General features: G+C 45.0%; 1 protein-coding gene and 1 non-coding gene across 7 annotated transcripts in view; both read left to right on the top strand.

The window, feature by feature from the left end:
- Positions 1 to 2,582: 2,582 nt before the first annotated feature.
- On the top strand, positions 2,583 to 2,655 carry TRNAV-AAC (transfer RNA valine (anticodon AAC)). Its single transcript has one exon. It is a non-coding gene; the product is annotated as a tRNA-Val (tRNA).
- A 7,187-nt stretch (positions 2,656 to 9,842) lies between these two features.
- Positions 9,843 to 17,208, top strand: part of MYNN (myoneurin) — a 28,812-nt gene continuing 21,446 nt past the window's right edge. Inside the window, exons 1-3 of one of the 6 annotated variants that reach the window (XM_006131712.5) lie at positions 9,843 to 10,068; positions 11,723 to 12,021; positions 16,268 to 17,070. In XM_006131712.5, coding sequence (XP_006131774.1) covers positions 11,729 to 12,021; positions 16,268 to 17,070 — 1,096 coding nt within the window. In that variant the 5' untranslated portion in view covers positions 9,843 to 10,068; positions 11,723 to 11,728. Of the gene's footprint in view, positions 10,069 to 11,722; positions 15,479 to 16,251; positions 17,071 to 17,208 lie in introns of those variants that run through there. The other 5 variants (XM_014577866.4, XM_014577868.3, XM_075937896.2 and 2 more) reach the window with 5 other exon arrangements.

Genomic DNA, 17,208 nt, shown 5'->3' with positions numbered 1-17,208 from the left:
AGTTTTTCCTAATATCCAATCTGGACCTCTCCCACCACAACTTGAGACCATTGATCCTTGTTCTGCCATCTGTCACTACTGAGAACAGCCTTTCTCCATCCTCTTTGGAACCTCCCTTCAGGAAGTTGAAGGCTGCTATCAAATCCCCCCTCACTCTTCGCTTCTGCAGACTAAACAGACCAAAGTCCCTCAGCCTCTCCTCGTAGGTCATATGCTCCAGCCCCCTAATCATTTTGGTTGCCCTCCCCTGGACCCTCTCCAATGCTTCTGCATCCTTTTTGTAGTGGGGGGCCCAGAACTGGACACAATACTCCAGATGTGGCCTCACCAAAGCCGAATAAAGGGGAATAATGACATCTCTGGATCTGCTGGCAATGCTCCTCTTAATGCATCCTAATATGCCATTAGCCTTCTTGGCTACAAGGACACACTGTTGACTCATATCTAGCTTCTCATCCACTGTAACCCCCAGGTCCTTTTCTGCAGAACTACAACTTAACTGGTTGGTCCCCAGCCTGTAACTATGCTTGGGATTCTTCCGTCCCAAGTGCAGGACTCTACACTTGTCTTTGTTGAATCTCATGAGATTTCTAGTGGCCCAATCCTCCAATTTGTCTAAGTCACTCTGGATCCTATCTCTGCCCTTAAGCGTATCTCCCTCTCCCCCCAGCTTAGTGTCATCTGCAAACTTGTAGCTGAGGACAGGGGAGTGAGGACAGAGTTCTGTGGCCGGGGAGAGGGAACTGGGGAGTGGGGGCAGGGGAGAGGGAACTGGAGAGTGGGGAGTGGGAATAGGGGGCAGAAGACAGGAGGCAGGGTGCCAGTGGGGGGAGGGGAGTGGGAACAGGAGGCAGGGTGCCAGTGGAGGCAGAGAGTCCCCTGCATCTGCTTCCTCCCAGGATTCCCCCTCCCCCCTGAGGAAAGCTGGCACATGCCTCCTCTGGGCCCGACTCCCCCCCACCCCGGCGCAGGGAAATCCCGTGCATGCCTGCCCCGGGGTAGAAACACTCCCTCCCCCCCGCAGCAGTGGGAAACCCTGCGCACGCCTGCCCTGGGGCCGAAACCCCTCCCTCCACCCCGCGGCACAGGAAAACCCCACGCATGCCTGCCCCGGGGCCGAAACCCCAGCATGCGCCTGCCCTGGAGCCGACACCCCCACCTGCCCCCATGGCACAGGAAAACCCCGCGCGCCTGCCCTGGGGCTGACTCACCCCTCTTGCGCCAGTGCAGGGAAGTCGCCGTGCTCCTCCTCCGGGGCTGACGCCCCTTCCCGCAGCACACCCGGCAGAGCAGCCAGTGCACTTCCTGAAGTGGCGCTAAGTTGTGGGACTTCCGTCCACTCGTGGGAAGCCGGCACTACCTCCATTTTCACTGGAGGTAGGTAGTGGGGCTTCTCGGGGGTGGGGGGAAAATAGAGGGGCCTGGATGTCTTGCGATTGACTGGTTGAGGCCTCGACCTGTTGGTGACCACGGATCTACACCGCAACACTATTTTAGGATACTGGAATATCCCAAAATAGTTATCACAGCACGCCTGTTATTTCACAGCAAGCCTGTTATTTCAAAATATAATGGGCTCACTATTCCGACGTCCCTGCAAACCTCATTCCACAAGGAGTAACGGACGCTTCGGCATAGTGAATTATTTCAAAATTTGGCGCTGAAATAAGCTATTTCAAACTATGGAGCAGGAGCACCACTGGGAGCACATGCTCCTTTACTCCTCACAGAACAAGGAGTACTGGATGCCAGTGGGGGCTGCCCTCACAGTGTTCACTTTACGGGTCTACATTAAACCAGCTTAATCGAATGCTAGAAGAGTCAATCTTCTCTGTCGTGTAGACATGCCCTCAAGTGCCCCAGGGACTACTTGTTTTTTAGGTTAAAGACTAACAAACATGGCTACCCCTCTAAGCCTCCTGTGTCTCATTTTGAAGTACCAAAGAGAAGCCTAGGAGTCAGGAAACTAAGGAACTGCAGAGAGTAAATTCATGCTGGGGGGGGGGGGGGAGAGCACAACCAGGAGGCTGCTGCTTAGCACAGTTCCGTGCGGAGAGGCGAACCAGGCGGCCTGTGCAGTCCTACGCGTTGGACAGCAGGTGCATGCCGCAAAGGGGCGCCCCGTGCACGCCCAGAGCGCGCCCGGCAGGGAGCAGGTAACGCGCGCTCTGCGGGCTGGTGCAACACAGACACTGGAGTGGCTGGGCTGCGCCCGCTGCCTCCCGGGAGCAGGTGCTGCGTAGTAGCTATTGCAAAGTTCACGAGTGGGTGGGGGCCCCGTGCTTGGAATGGCGTCACGTGGGCGCAGTGCAGGCTGTAGAAGCGCAGTCGGGGGGAGCCCCCAATTGTTTTCTCTGTGTTTTAGGCAACGTTAGCGTTAGTAACCCATCTGTGTGGTAGGAGCTCCGCTGGGCGCTTGGGGTCCAGGTCAGATGCGCAGGTCGCCCAGTTGAATCTTGGCAGTGGTTACTTCCCTGGTAAATGTGAACAAAAAACCCTGCAAATTGATATTATGCTCATAGCATTCAGCGACCTGTAGTACATTCATAAAAGAGATACTACGAGGCTCTTTACTCGCAGAGGTTTCCGTAGTGTAGTGGTTATCACGTTCGCCTAACACGCGAAAGGTCCCCGGTTCGAAACCGGGCGGAAACATTGAAGCAATTTTGCTCAAATATTCCTTTATTGTAAAATCGCGGTTTACAATTTATTTAGATTGCATTGGATGTTGTTGCCTTAGAAACAAAAGTCTATGTTTCCAAAGGTGAAAGTTAAAGTCTCTCTGATTGGTACAACGTTAATATTTTCATTTTGCCAAGATGAGCTCTTCAAATAAGTACAATGTTTATAGCATTGACAGCTATTTAAAAACAATACTTGAATGTACACCACTGGAACCTGTTTCAAATTAATACATTTGTTAGATTTTTTAAAAATATAATTTTAAATGAGGGTAAAATGCACAATTTGCATTTGATTAAAAGTTTTAAGCACCATTTTAATTTCAGTTGTGTCTATTTTGTAATATTATACATCATAGAAGAGCCGAAAGACAATATCAAAGACCTGAAAGTAGTGAAGAAAGCTAAACAGATTATTATTTTGCTAGTTTTCCTTTGTTAATAGTGACATATGTCTAACGTTACAGTTAAATCCAAAAAGTTAAAGTTACCATTTTGTAATCTCCCTGGATAACATAAAATAAAAATTAGTACAGATTATTAATTATTATTAATGTGGTATTTTATTATTAACAATATTGGTTAATTACTCAAATAGAAAGAAAAGCTGTTATATTCTTTGTTTGAATTGTGTTATTCATCTAATGCATGCCCTGATCATGCAAATATTTACACATACACTCAATTCTAGTTCTCTGAATTTATTCCGTTTACTCTGAGTTTACTCAATTTTATTTCTTTGAGTAATCCCACTGTATTCAAATAACATTGCTCAAGTGCATAAACACTTGCAGAACTGGGTCCTGAGAATGTATGATCTTTTGGGCATGGACCATATTTTCCTAGGTGTAAAGGAAATGGTGCTGGTGATCCTCAGTAAACAACAAATAATAATACAATAAAGCACGCACTAATAACACTAATGTGGCAAACAGATTACTTTGCATAATAATGGAAACAATTTTTAAAGCATATATGTTGTAATAATACACGTGACCATCAGAGAGATTTTCAACAACACATTGTAATTGTGTGCATATATTTAAAGAGTAGATAGGAGGCTATCTTTGTCAAACAATCAGCCTGAAATGCACTTGTCTGAACCTTTGACAGGTAACATTAGTAGAGATAAATAACTACTGTAATATTGCCACTTTCATTCATATTGATATGCAAAGTGTAGGGACATTGGTAACAAAAGCAACAGAACTGAAGAAACATATCAGGCAGCTCAAAATCTTTAACAAGTAAGCTTTAGCAAATAAAACCATATTTAGCGGCGAGGAGTCCTGTGGCACCTTATAGACTAACAGAAGTGTTGGAGCATAAGCTTTCGTGGGCAAAGACCCACTTCGTCAGATGCATATAGTGGAAATTTCCAGAGGCAGGTATAAATATGCAGGCAGAATCAGGCTAGAGATAAGGAGGTGGATCCAATCAGGGAGAATGAGGCCCACTTCTAGTAGCTGATCTGGAGTTGTGAATTCCAAGAGAGGAGAAGCTGCTTTTGTAGTTAGCAAGCCATTCACAGTCTTTGTTTAATCCTGAGTTGATGGTGTCAAACTTGAACTGTAGCTCAGTGGTTTCTCTTTGAAGTCTGGTCTTGAAGTTTTTTTGCTGCAGGATGGCTACCTTTAGATCTGCAATTGTGTGTCCAGGGAGATTGAAGTGTTCTCCTACAGGTTTTTGTATATTGCCATTCCTAATATCTGATTTGTGTCCATTTATTCTTTTATGTGGGGACTGTCCAGTTTGGCCGAAATATATAGCAGAGGGGCATTGCTGGCACATGATGGCATATATTACATTAGTAGATGTGCAGGAGAATGAACCAGTGACAGTGTGGCTGATCTGGTTAGGTCCTGACAGTTCCCATTGGCCAATTTCTGGCACACAGGGGATTTATGTGAATTTCTCAGGTTACCACGTGGAAGCTTGAGCTAGTTCTGTGTTGGATGGATGGGGAGGAACCCCTACATCTGTGGTTCTCAACTGGTGGTCCGTGGACCACTGGTGGTCCATAGTGACTTTTTCGGTGGCCCACAGGAACATTGTCCAAAGTCACATGGCGTGAGCAGGCGCCACCTTTAGGCTGTTTTACGCCGTGTTCACAAGCACTCTGCGCGTCATTCATAGTGCCACCTACGACCCAACCTTGTTGTGTTGCCAGTAACTTCCGTCTGAGGCTCTGAGCGTCAGTGTAGCTGCTGCCGTCATGCTGAGCAGTTGCTGTGTCGTTCGTCCTGTGCTATATGTGCTGGAGGTGGTCCACGACAATTTTTTGATTGGCCTGGTGGTCCATGGTCTGAAACGAGTTGAGAACCACTGCCCTAGATATTGAACTCAGCCTTGGCTGTTACTGGCGCTACCTGGCAGAAGGGTTATAGTTAAAAAATACTTTGCTATAAGAAGGCTATCCTGTCACTGGTTACCATGGTCATTTAACCTCATTTGATCAAGAGGTTTCCAGGATAAAGCTCTTCCCTTTCCTCCTGTGATCTTTTTTTAAGATAAGTCATAACTATAATTATTTTTTTGTGCAGAAATATGGAAAAGTGAATAGGAGAGGTTGGAAAGGTATTAAGAATCCACTTGAATAAAGATCAAGCTCCTAGTGAAGATGAAGTCATTCACAGCTGTATGGATTGGACCATATTCTTGGCCACCATTCTCAGATAGAGATGAGAAAGGCAGAGATATGAAAGACAGAGCACAAACGCACATCTCCCTGATAAAGAACTCTTTAGGTTGGGGGTGGGCAAGAGACCATCTATGGGCCCGATCCAACCCACCAAGCCCTGCTGCTCCCCCGCTCCCAGGCCAATTGAGACCTGGAGATGGGGGGTGTGCAAAGTCTCCTCCCTCTGCCAGGGCGCGTGGTGCCTAAAATGAACCATCAGCTGAAACAGCTGGTGATTGACTCTAGATGCCACGCGGCCCTTGTAGGGTAGGGACATGTGGTAAAGGGAGTAAAGGAAGCAGGAGGTAAAGATGTCATGCACTTCCCCACCCCCTGATTGACCAAGCCTGCAAGGGGCACGCAGTGCTTAGAGTGAACCGCCAGCTGAAACAGCTGGCGATTCTTTCTAGGTGCCAGTGGGTGTGGGGGGCATACATTTAATGTGTGTCCCCACCCCGAGGCCTATCAGGTGGCCTGATCTGTGGGTGGGGGAGCATGGGAAGTGTCTTGGCCCTGACCCTTCTGCCTAAGGTCACGGCTCTTTGGTGGTCACACAGGGCCACTTAAAAAATTTGTGAAGTGGCTGACCATCACAAATTATTGCCCACCCCTGCTTTAGGGGAACATGTACCAGGATACCCACGTGCTCAAATCTCTTCAAGAGCTGACTGCATTTAATATTTTTGTGCAGTTCACAATCCTAATTATTGACCATAACCTCATAACCCTAATGGAGAGAGAAGCAACTAGTATTCTCCTTATTTACAGGTAACATAGATGAGAGATAGCAAAGTCAGAAATAAAGACCTACAATTTCCCTTTTGAGATTAGGCAAAGGAAGCCAAGAAGGCTGCTCAATCATCTGAGAAGATCTAACTAGACCGTAGTGTATCAAACTGTAATAATTATCTGTGAAAGTGATTCAATGTGCATGTTTCTGTGCACCTCTGTGTGTTCTTGTTTGAGCATATGTATGAATGGGAGTGTGTATCTTAGAGCATATATTTCACACAGCATATATTTCACTACATCCTACTTATAGTAGTCAGGTGCAACCAGAAGGGTACCCTGACAGGTCTCCTACTCCTTCAGTGATGATAACCATTTAGCTGTGTGCATATGCTCCTTTGTGTGTTGTGTTGGCTTGTGCAAATAGCCACCACAGCAGATTCTGAGAGAGCCCCCAAAGACAACAAAATCAGATAAGGATCAAAGGCACCAAGCCAGGTTTATTGTCAAACAAATTCCAATAATAGTTGTCAGTAGACTTTACCGAACCACTACACATAAGCCCCCCTGACGATGGATTCAGCTCAGTCAGTGCTAGGAAAGAGACACTGTTCCCTTGGCTGGGCAAAGACAGCTCTTTGAGGTACACTTTTATACACAGGTACAAACAAGTTACATATCAGGTTGCTCCCCACTTTGATGTTACCTAGAGCCACCCATTACTTTGTACACAGGGGTTCAATCACTATCTATCATGCTGTCAGTTTAGACTCTGTCCTGAACCTGGGTCAGTATTGTTCTTGTTATCTGTGAGGCTTGGTACCAAGATGTTTCTTCATGAGGTGTTCTGTTATAACCTCTCTGTAATGTGTTTAGGACCTCTGCCTAGTACCTCTTAGGTATAAGTATTTCTGTAATATCAGTTCTGTTCTTGACAGCTTCTGTGAGCAGGGGCCTGCCTCTTGCTTACAGCTTCACTTTGCTTTATATTAGGAAAGTCTTGAATATTGCTGTCTAGGCTTCAGGCCTTACACCAGGCCTGTGATATCTGGGCTTATATTTCTGGCCCTATCTTACTACACTGCTTTCCTCATGAAACTATGTTTAAAGAGCTCTGTATGTTTTTGCTAAACAAAGGGTTAAACCAACTACCTGGAACCTGATTCACAGATTTATGACTTGAGATCTGGATCTTAAGTTCAAGGTTGGCTCCTTGCTTTAACAGGCTATGTCTGCACAGAAAGACTGCTCCTCCCTCCCAATTTAAAGCAAGTATGAATTTAAACCAAACAGATTTTCTTCTTCTAATCTTAATACTATATATATATATATATATATATATATATGTCACCTCTTTGAGTCCTTTTTCTCCATTCCAGGCTGTTTGAAACAATTTCTCAGAAACTCCTTTTAAAATCAAATCCTTTTAAATTGCATCAGTCCGTCTAGTTTAGTCTTCCAGACCTTCTCTTACACTTTGAAGCTTGAGGTTAACAGCCTGTTTCCTATTTTTTCCCCACATGTCCAAAGCATATAAGCCTTGCTTCCATCAGCTTTTCTGTAATTGGTACCCTTATAACTATATCATTTTAATTCCCCCCATGGAATCTTTCCAATTCTGCTAGGAAGGTGCCATTTTGGGGCTGTTCATAAATTATGTAATGCATGGTTATGTGTGGGTGTAGACTAGGTGGGCCTTTAGCTTTACAGGACATAGTGTTTATTTCAGTTTTACAAAGGGTTTTGGAATAAACACACCAAAAACATGTCACATAATTTACAGACAGCTCCTTTAGAATGGTGTTTGGGAAGACACATAAACTAACCTAAAAAGTCATTTAGACAGCAGAATAAGTGTCCCTGCAGGGACTATACCAGTGTGGAGGCAACTGATATCATCTCTGTCCCACTTAGTCACGGTCATCTGCAGCTGGGGTCCTGCTCCTCTGCACATAACACGTGGGACTCATGGGAAGAAGGTGGCCAGACTTTGTAACACAAGGTGCCAGACCTTTGACCCCTCAGAGTGGCAGCTCCCTTTCTGGGTCTGCTAGTCGCATAACTAGGGTTACCAGATAGTTTTAAAAAAATACCAGACACACTTGATCTCAGATGCGGGGGGGTGGGGAAGAAGGGAGGGAGACCGGCTGGGAGGGGGTCGGGGGGAGCAGGGCTGGCCAGGGGAGATCGGGGAGGGGGAGACCGGCCGGCAGGAAGCAGGGCTGGCCGGGAGGGGGTCCGGGGAGCGGGGCTGGCTGGAGGAGATCGGGGGGGAGAAGGAGGGAACCGGCTGCCGGGAAGCAGGGCTGGGCAGGAGAGGATTGGGGGGAGCAGGGCTGGCGGGGGGGGGGAGGGGAATCAGCCACTGGGAAACAGGGTTGGCTGGGAGGGAGTTGAGGGGAGCGGGGCTGGCCAGGGGGAGAGCGGGACTGGGGGAGAACAGGCCGGCATGGAGCGGGGCTGGCCTGAGTGCACGCTGATCCTGGGGTGCTGCCCGTCCGTGCACAGTCCCGACGGGTGCATGGGCGAGTCTGGCCCCGGGGATTGCATCCCGCCTCAGCCCCGCCCCCATCTCCACCCCGTTCCTCTCTACTGTGTAGCTGCGTACTGCCTGGCTGGTAGACACGTTCACGCAGTGTGAGCATCTCTACCTGCCAGGCGGTATGCAGCTACATACTGATACTTCTGATAATAATACAAACTTAATTAGAAAATACAGAACATTTATATGAAGCAAAATGCAGGACTATGTAGCACTTTAAAGACTAACAAGATGGTTTATTAGATGATGAGCTTTCGTGGGCCAGATCCACTTCCTCAGATCAAATAGTGGAAGAAAATAGTCACAACCATATATACCAAAGGATACAATTTAAAAAAATGAACACATATGAAAAGGACAAATCACATTTCAGAACAGAAGGGGGATGGGGGGGGGGGAAAGGAAGGAAGGTAAGTATCTGTGAGTTAATGATATTAGAGGTGGGGAAAGTTAGATGTCTGTGAGCTAATGGTATTAGAGGTGATAATTGAGGAAGCTATCCTGGTAATGGGTAAGATAGTTGGGGTCTTTGTTCAATCTGCCCCCCCGGAGAGTGTCGAATTTTAACATGAATGACAGTTCAGAGGATTCCCTTTCAAGTGCAGATGTAAAAGGTCTTTGTAGAAGAACGCAGGTGGTGAAGTCGTTGAGACAGTGTCCTTTCTCGTTGAAATGGCAAGAAATAGTTTTTTCTTTGTGATCTTGTCTGATATCTGTTTTGTGGGCATTAATCCTTTGGCGAAGTGTCTGAGACGTTTGTCCAATGTACATAGCAGACGGACACTTTCGGCACATGATAGCATAAATGATAAATTCTTCCACTATTTGATCTAAGGAAGTGGGTCTGGCCCACGAAAGCTCATCATCTAATAAACCATCTTGTTAGTCTTTAAAGTGCTACATAGTCCTGCATTTTGCTTCAGCTACACCAGACTAACACGGCTACATTTCTATTACTATAGAACATTTATATGTCTGGTATTTTCACAATGTGTTTCCAGGACAGAAAACTCAAATATTGGACTGTCCGGTTCAAAACCGGACACCTGGCAACCCTATGTCCCATCATCACGCCTACTGAGAAGAGAGACAGCTTCCCTGGGACTACATCTCCCACCATGCACCGCTCCACACTGACTAGGGATCCCCTCCCAGTGCCGCGGTGCATGCTGGGCATTGTAGTCCACGCCCTGTCCTCCCTGACCATTTGCCCCGCAAGGCTGAGACCGGAAGGGGTAAGGATGACACCGTGCCACTGTGGGACGCAGGGCCTGTCAGCTAAGTAATGTGGAGCCTGGTTGGCTCCAATCTGGCTGGGGGCAGAGACCTGCAAGGATGAGATCGGAAGTGATATCTCGGAAGCGGACGAGCGGTGCGTGTGGCGTCATCATAAAATGGCGGCCTGAGGCGAACGGACTCGGTCTCCCCTTCCTCAGGTGTGTGCGCGCACAGTCTTCCCCACCCCAGCCGGGCCTCAGGCAGCTGCCTCCGCCGCTTAGGGGAGGGGCAGGCGGGACCGAATCTACGGATCTTGGCGGCTGTGGGAGGGGACGGGACCAAATCGCCCTGCTGTGGGGGCAGCGACAGACGGAACGGAACCAACCACTCCGGTGTATGGGGAGGGGGGAGAGAGCCAGGCCGGCCACTACTCCTCGGGGTGGCCGACTGGGCCCGGAATCGGGGATGGGGCCGAACCACCTAGCGTAGGAGGAGGGCTGAGGGGGCGGGCTCGAGCGTGGTAACTGGGGCGGCGAGGGCAATGGAAGCGCCCCGGTCAGCTCACTGAGGAGTGAGGGGAGCAGGGACCCGCTTACCCTCCTCCCCCTAGCAAATAGCTGCAGCCCTGGGGAGCCTTGTCTACGCCGGGCACTTCACTTTCATCCCCCACCGCTGGGGCGGGGCAGGGCAGGGGCGGACGTGCTGAGCGCCGCTCAGCCATGCAGGGGTGGCAGGGCGGGGCACTCAAGATTCACGCTGCTTCCAGAGAGTAATTGCGAGTGGAATGCATTCCTCTGGCTTTTGCGCTGGCTTTAGCCTGATGCTTTCCTCTTGCTGTGGCACAGCTACAGGTTGGGCCTCTCTCTGGTCAGCGCCCTCAGTACCTGACCGGTCCTGGAGGATGGAGTTTGCTGGACCAGGAGAGGTCATTTCTGGCCCCCTTGCTCTCCAGCCCTGGCCCGCCTCCCAGCCACCTCCTCCTCCTCACTGACCCCTGCTGTCCTGTTGGCCCTCCCAACACCTCTGCACACTGAGCTCTAACTGCAGTGCCTGGCAGCCCTGCTACCATGTGTAGGGCTCCCACTGCCCTGCTGGGAAGGTCCACTACCTACCTGGGACTCCTGCTGCCCTGCCAGCCTGCTGGTTTCCCAAGTGCTAGCTCTCCAGCAGGGACTCTCTGGTCCTGGACCATGGATGTTGCTGGATCAGAGTGTCCTCATTAAGAGAGTTTTAACCTGTAGTAACAACTGACTGTAGCAAAACGAGAAAAGGGTCTAGCCAGGATACTCAGGTATAGTAGTGCAAAAGGACTTTAAAAAGTTGACAGGATCTCTGATTTTCCTTGTAAGATAGCTTTAAATCAGCATTATTATCCCCATTTGATATTTAGAGAAAGCTATTCACAGAGATGTTGAATCTTGTCAAGAGGCACAGTGTTGCAGATATGACACTACAATGCAGGATTTCCTAGTATCAACACCCATGATCCCATGCAAAATTCTGTTTCTGTAAATACTCTACAGTTTAGAAACTTTAACATTCATCTTATTGAACTGTTTCTGTAGAAGCATCAAGCTCATAGATTTGGATGAATGAATGATTTATCTAGAGTTCAGGGGTCTTTTTAAGTTGGTAGAAGTGTCCTTTTCCTTCCCATACCTTGTGTCTGTGTACATTAAGATTAATAGGTCCCACACTGAGAGGGATCCGATGATTGGTTTCTCGCTTCCTTATATAGTGTACAAATGACATTATGTTAAAGTGAGTTTCATTGTAGTGATCATGGAAACAGCATTGGACACTGTCTCCCACCTAACTTACTATGTTTGAAAGACAAATTGCAGTTGTAATAAAGTTCCTTTGCTTCTTTAGGCCAGAATGAAGACGCTTCATCCCTCTACCAAAATGCAGTATTCCCATCACTGTGAGCACCTTCTAGAGAGACTGAACAAGCAGCGAGAGTCAGGCTTCCTTTGTGACTGCACAGTAGTTATTGGTGAATTCCAGTTCAAAGCTCACAGAAATGTACTTGCCTCCTTTAGCGAGTACTTTGGCACATTTTACAGGGATGCCTCTGACAATAATGTGGTTTTGGATCAGACCCAAGTGAAGGCTGATGGATTTCAGAAACTCCTGGAGTTTATATACACAGGAAACTTAAACCTTGACAGGTAACATACCTTTATTTTTTTTGAGAGAGAGCGCGCTTCAGTACTGGTTTCTTTTCCATAAGTTATGGAAGAACACATTTAATAGCAGATACAGTACATGTGAAATACTAAAGCTCTGTTATGTATGTGGCCTGAAACACTGCCATACAGCTATAATGATAATATGAATCAACTAACATTTCCCTATTATTTTCTATTAAAAGAATGTTATGTTTAACTTGTAAAAAGGATCCTGAAATTGGATTCCTACTTTCTCTCTTGATAGTGTATCTAAACTCATTATTAGCCCTTAGCAATTGCTTTCATCTATTTATTTTTCAATTGCTGCAGTTCTCTCTGCCCCTTCCCTCATAAGTTCTCTCACAATGGCAGTCCTGATTTCATTTGCTTTGTAAGCATTGCAACAGTTAGTGTAAGGTATCCAGAAGCCATTAAGCATGCATCTGGGGTTTTCAGACAAGCCACATCTAATTTTTTCTCCCATAAGCAGAAATTTTGTTATTTGCACCAAGATGTATTTGGAAGTGCATCACCAGTAGAAACACATGCTACTGGCTGTGGGAGCTCTGCTAAACAGCTGGGAGGCACCTGAATCTTTCCTGGTTGGCTGCCGAAGCACTCATCTCACAGTGAACATTGATGCACATTCATATTATGAGGCATGTATGATCTAGTTACCTTGTCAGGGGTCTAACTAGAATCAACTTTTCTGTACTTTCAATATCATCTATATAAATCTTCTCCAACCTATATTTGGTCAAGTGACTTGCTGGAATGACTTTTCATATTTGTAACTTTGTTTCTGAACTGAGATTAAGAAAACATCCTACTTGAACTCTTGGAGCAGAAGGCTAATTCCCACAGTAATGTTGGTTGTACAAGAACCCATTTCCCCCCATATACACAGAGCAGCTATATAAGCAGGAAAGACAAATACCAGAGTTTGGAGGCAATATAGAGAGGGCTCCCCACTATCAGAGCATTCTCCTGCAACCAACCATTCTGGATCAGGCTTAGTCCTCCCTCAGTTTATCCTAAAATCTCCAGGGCTGAGTAAATTTTCCATCTTTTTCTCCATGGAGAACCCTGAAAGTCATCTTCCCCTCTCCAAGAAAAGAATGTTATCCCTCTGTGTCCAAGTTCAGCTCTGCTTTCAGGTATAACTTATTAATAGAATATCAACCTTCAGTAATCCATCTTGTTCTCAAAACCCCCAAAATAAGGTAGGTTAAAATGCAGCAGCCTTCTAGCTCCATACTCCTGGCCACTCACCCGAGAGTGGCCACTCACCCAAGAGTAACCATTCCCTCTTCAATTCCTATGCCCAGGCTGCTGCATCTCCAGAGTAAGGATGTTAAGTATCAGGTAAATGACTAATTGTGTATCAAGTCCACAATTAGTCGATAAGGAGCCACTGTGTCTCTTAAGTTTAAATGTAGTAGGAGCCTGGCATGCAAGCAGCCCAGCTCCTACTACATTTAAACTGCAGAGCCACAGTGGGATGAAGCAGTTCCAGCCCGCACCAGGTCTGGATCGCAGCAGCTCTGCCTTTTAAATGTACTAAGAGCCAGGTGACTCTTAGTACATTTAAAAGGCAAAGCTGCAGTGTCCCTGAACCTCTGCCTCCCTTGCCCCGCCCCCTACTGTGGAGAAGTTGCTGTGGAGAACTGGCCTTTTACACCAGCTTCCCCCAGCACCAGCTCCTTCCCTCCCAGCCCCCCCATTGCGACCTCTGATGTAGAGGCGGAAAGGAGGGGATGTGAGGAATATGAGCAGTTGACTAATTGACTACTCTTTTACATCCCTATTTCAGAGGTCTCTTCATAGTGTTTCATTGCCCAAGCTCCTTTGCTTGCAAGTCCTACTTCTTACAGGGGAACCCCACTCTAAAATCAGCCTACCCTGACTAAGTTTTTCTCCTTTACTTTGAGGCTTCTGTACGAATCTTCTGTTTCTCGGGGTTTCCCCATCTGGCCAATTCTTTCTAACAGCTTCCACCCACTTCACTCTCCCAACAGTTTTCTACGTTTCTTTATCTTCACAAGAAGCGCTCACCTATCACTGTCTCATATAGCACTCTTCTACATGCTCCCCTTTCTCAACTGTTGCCATGGTCTTTATAGAGGCAAAGTGCCCTCTGTCACTCCCTGTTTGGTAGGCAGTTAACTAGTAATAGGTGAACTGGATCTGTTTCCTCTTAAAGAGGCCATTCATCCCATGATAGATAGTTTAGGGACATCAACTTAAAATTGTATGTATGTATGAATTTGGTTTACCTATTATTGTTACAAGCAGCACTTCTTATTACTGTACCTGAAAGTGATTTGAAAAAAAAAATCGTCATCTTTTTAGTTATTTGTGCACTTTACATCACCTTGTGCATAGTCAGCTTTCCCTGTTGTTTATGTAGGGAAAGAAAATAATTGCTTCTATGCAGAAATACTTAAAAATATTGGAGCCTTAGACAGTTTCACTAGGCAATCAGTGCTTGAAAGGAAAACTTGTATAATACAGGATATTCTAATCACTAGCTCTGTGTACCAAAAATAGCAGTTTTTAGTAATTTAGGCTCCGCTGCTGCAATTGGATCCACTCTGGCAGAAACTGCATGTAAAACTGTTAGTACAGCATCCTGGTTGCACAAATAAAATGACAAGAAGTCAGGCACCGTAAGACCGTCATTAGTTTTGCCACACTGCTAATATGTATAGGTTGAACCTCTTTAGTTCGGCACTCTGATCTGGCAATATCTGTGGTCTGGCATTATTTTAGTTAGCCTGTGGTTCGGCAAATTCTCTGGTTTGGCACGGGTCAGTCCCAAGGGTGCTGAACTAGAAAGGTTCAGTCTGTTACAATAGCATTATTCAAAATATGTTGTATTTTTTTTTTTACAGCACCACTATATTTTTTGTACCATTGTATTTGTGGAAGTCCCTATTATTAGACCAGATATATCTCATGTATCACAATAAATGTCTAGTTTTTAATAATTTCCAGATTATTGTCTATTCTTTGTGTATCTTTAATATAGAAAATATATGATGTACCTTAGGTATAATACAATTGAATGTTCTTTCAGCGATATGGACAATCTAATGCAATAATTAAAACATTAGTTTTTTATTTCCTGGCTTGTTGTGATTTGAATTGTGCAACCTTGAACTAATTTAGGGATTTGTGTTCAAGATTTTATTGTAGTTTAACATTTGACTTTCTAAGCTATTATAACCAATTACTGCAGTTTTTCTTTAAGAAAGTGCTTCTACAAACCACTGCAGCATCCTTAGAATGCTTTTGTAACTGCTGGTCTTTCCCTTAATGAAGAGAGGTAATGAGAAAGGAAGAGGAGAAAATAGATGGACAAGAAGAAAGGCAGGAAAGAAAGACAGATAATACAAGAAAAGGAGATGGGAAGGAGAAATGGAAAAAGAAAAAAGGGGTTGAAAGAACACTAGTGGTAAATTCTGTTTTACTCACTTTAGTATTGCATATTATTTCTCATTGAGAATATCAAAACTTGGGCTGATCTTCTGAACCTTCACTGCTTTTATTTTTTATTATTTTTTTCCCTTTTGTATTTATAATGAATCCATATAAGCTTAGATCAAGGTGATTTATGTCATTCTTTGTCATTTTATTGTACTGAAAGTAATTGCTCTATATATTGTGTAGATGGAGATTAGCTTTGTTGTTTAAAATACGTCTTTTGTGTAACCTATTACAATGCTAAAATAATTTTGTTTACCACTGATGTTATTGTCCAACATTGTAAGCATCAGAGAGAGTTAATTTGTTAGAATATACTATATAACTCATATTTTAGATTTAAAAAAACTCTATATATTGATCTCTGTTCAGCTGTAGGAAAAATGTAGTGGCCTGACGCCATACAAGCTGGGTTTTACTCCTGTATTTGTCACTGATCCACAGTAATGACCATTTGAAAACATTTTTGTCTGTAAAATTGAGTAATACTTACTTCACAGAGGTGTTGACATTTTATTCATTGTGAAATGCTTTGAGATCCTTGAATAAAATCCCTGTGGAATTATTTTTATCAGCTTGTATGTCTCCTGTCGGTGTTAAATAATATCTCGCAATAGGTTAGATATTGTTGGAGTCTCCTCTGACAGTTATAATTTTAACCACAAAACTATTTTTAAGTAAGACTTTTACATGGCTATTCTCTTAGTATTCATTTATATTGATGTCCAGAATATTGTCATGTAGCCTTTTTTCCTTGCAGCTGGAATGTAAAAGAAATTCACCAGGCTGCTGACTATCTCAAAGTGGAGGAGGTGGTCACTAAATGTAAAGTAAAGATGGAAGACTTTGCTTTTATTGCTAATCCCTCCTCTACAGAGATTTCTAGTATTACTGGAAACATTGAACTGAACCAACAGACTTGCCTTCTCACTCTTCGAGATTACAATAATCAAGAGAAATCTGATGCCCCTTCTGCAGATTCAGTTCAGCCGCAGGCAAAAAAAGTGGGTTTAGAAAAGAAATCTGCTCAGACCAGAAAGCGAAAAAAGGCTTTTAACGCTCAGAAAAACATGAAGAATAAACCAGTGCAATATCAGAATGACATAATTGAGAATTCATCAGTCGATATGTTTTTAGATGCAAATAAACTGGCTACACAGATAACCGAACAAGCTGCCCAAGGCAGCGATAACTCAGAACTACTACTACCATCTGTGGTGGAAAGTGAAACTTTTGCAGCACAAGATGTTTTAGTTCAGACTATTGCAGTGAAACAAAAACGGGCGAAGCCACAGCAGAACTGTGCATTGAAAGAACACTGTATGTCTAATATAGCTAGTGAAAAGAACTCTTATCAGCTGGAGAGCTCAGGAGAATATCTCGATCAGAAATACTCCAAGGCCAAGCCAGTGTGCAACACTTGTGGGAAAGTGTTTTCAGAAGCCAGTAGTCTACGACGACACATGAGAATACACAAAGGAGTAAAACCTTATGTGTGCCAACTCTGTGGGAAAGCATTTACACAGTGTAATCAGCTGAAAACACATGTCAGAACTCACACAGGTAAGTTGTAGTCTTCTTTATAAGAGCTTCTTTTGTTTTTAATGATAACATGAAGAGACATAACTAGTATGTTTCAGAATCTTTGAATCTTCACACTGATATTCTGTATATTTGGATGGTAACTGCTGGTCAGTGATA

The sequence above is a fragment of the Pelodiscus sinensis genome, chromosome 10 (genome assembly GCF_052426305.1).
Source record: "Pelodiscus sinensis isolate ZL-2025 chromosome 10, ASM5242630v1, whole genome shotgun sequence".
NCBI classification, from domain to species: domain Eukaryota; kingdom Metazoa; phylum Chordata; order Testudines; family Trionychidae; genus Pelodiscus; species Pelodiscus sinensis.
This window is presented reverse-complemented; position numbering and strand designations above follow the sequence as displayed.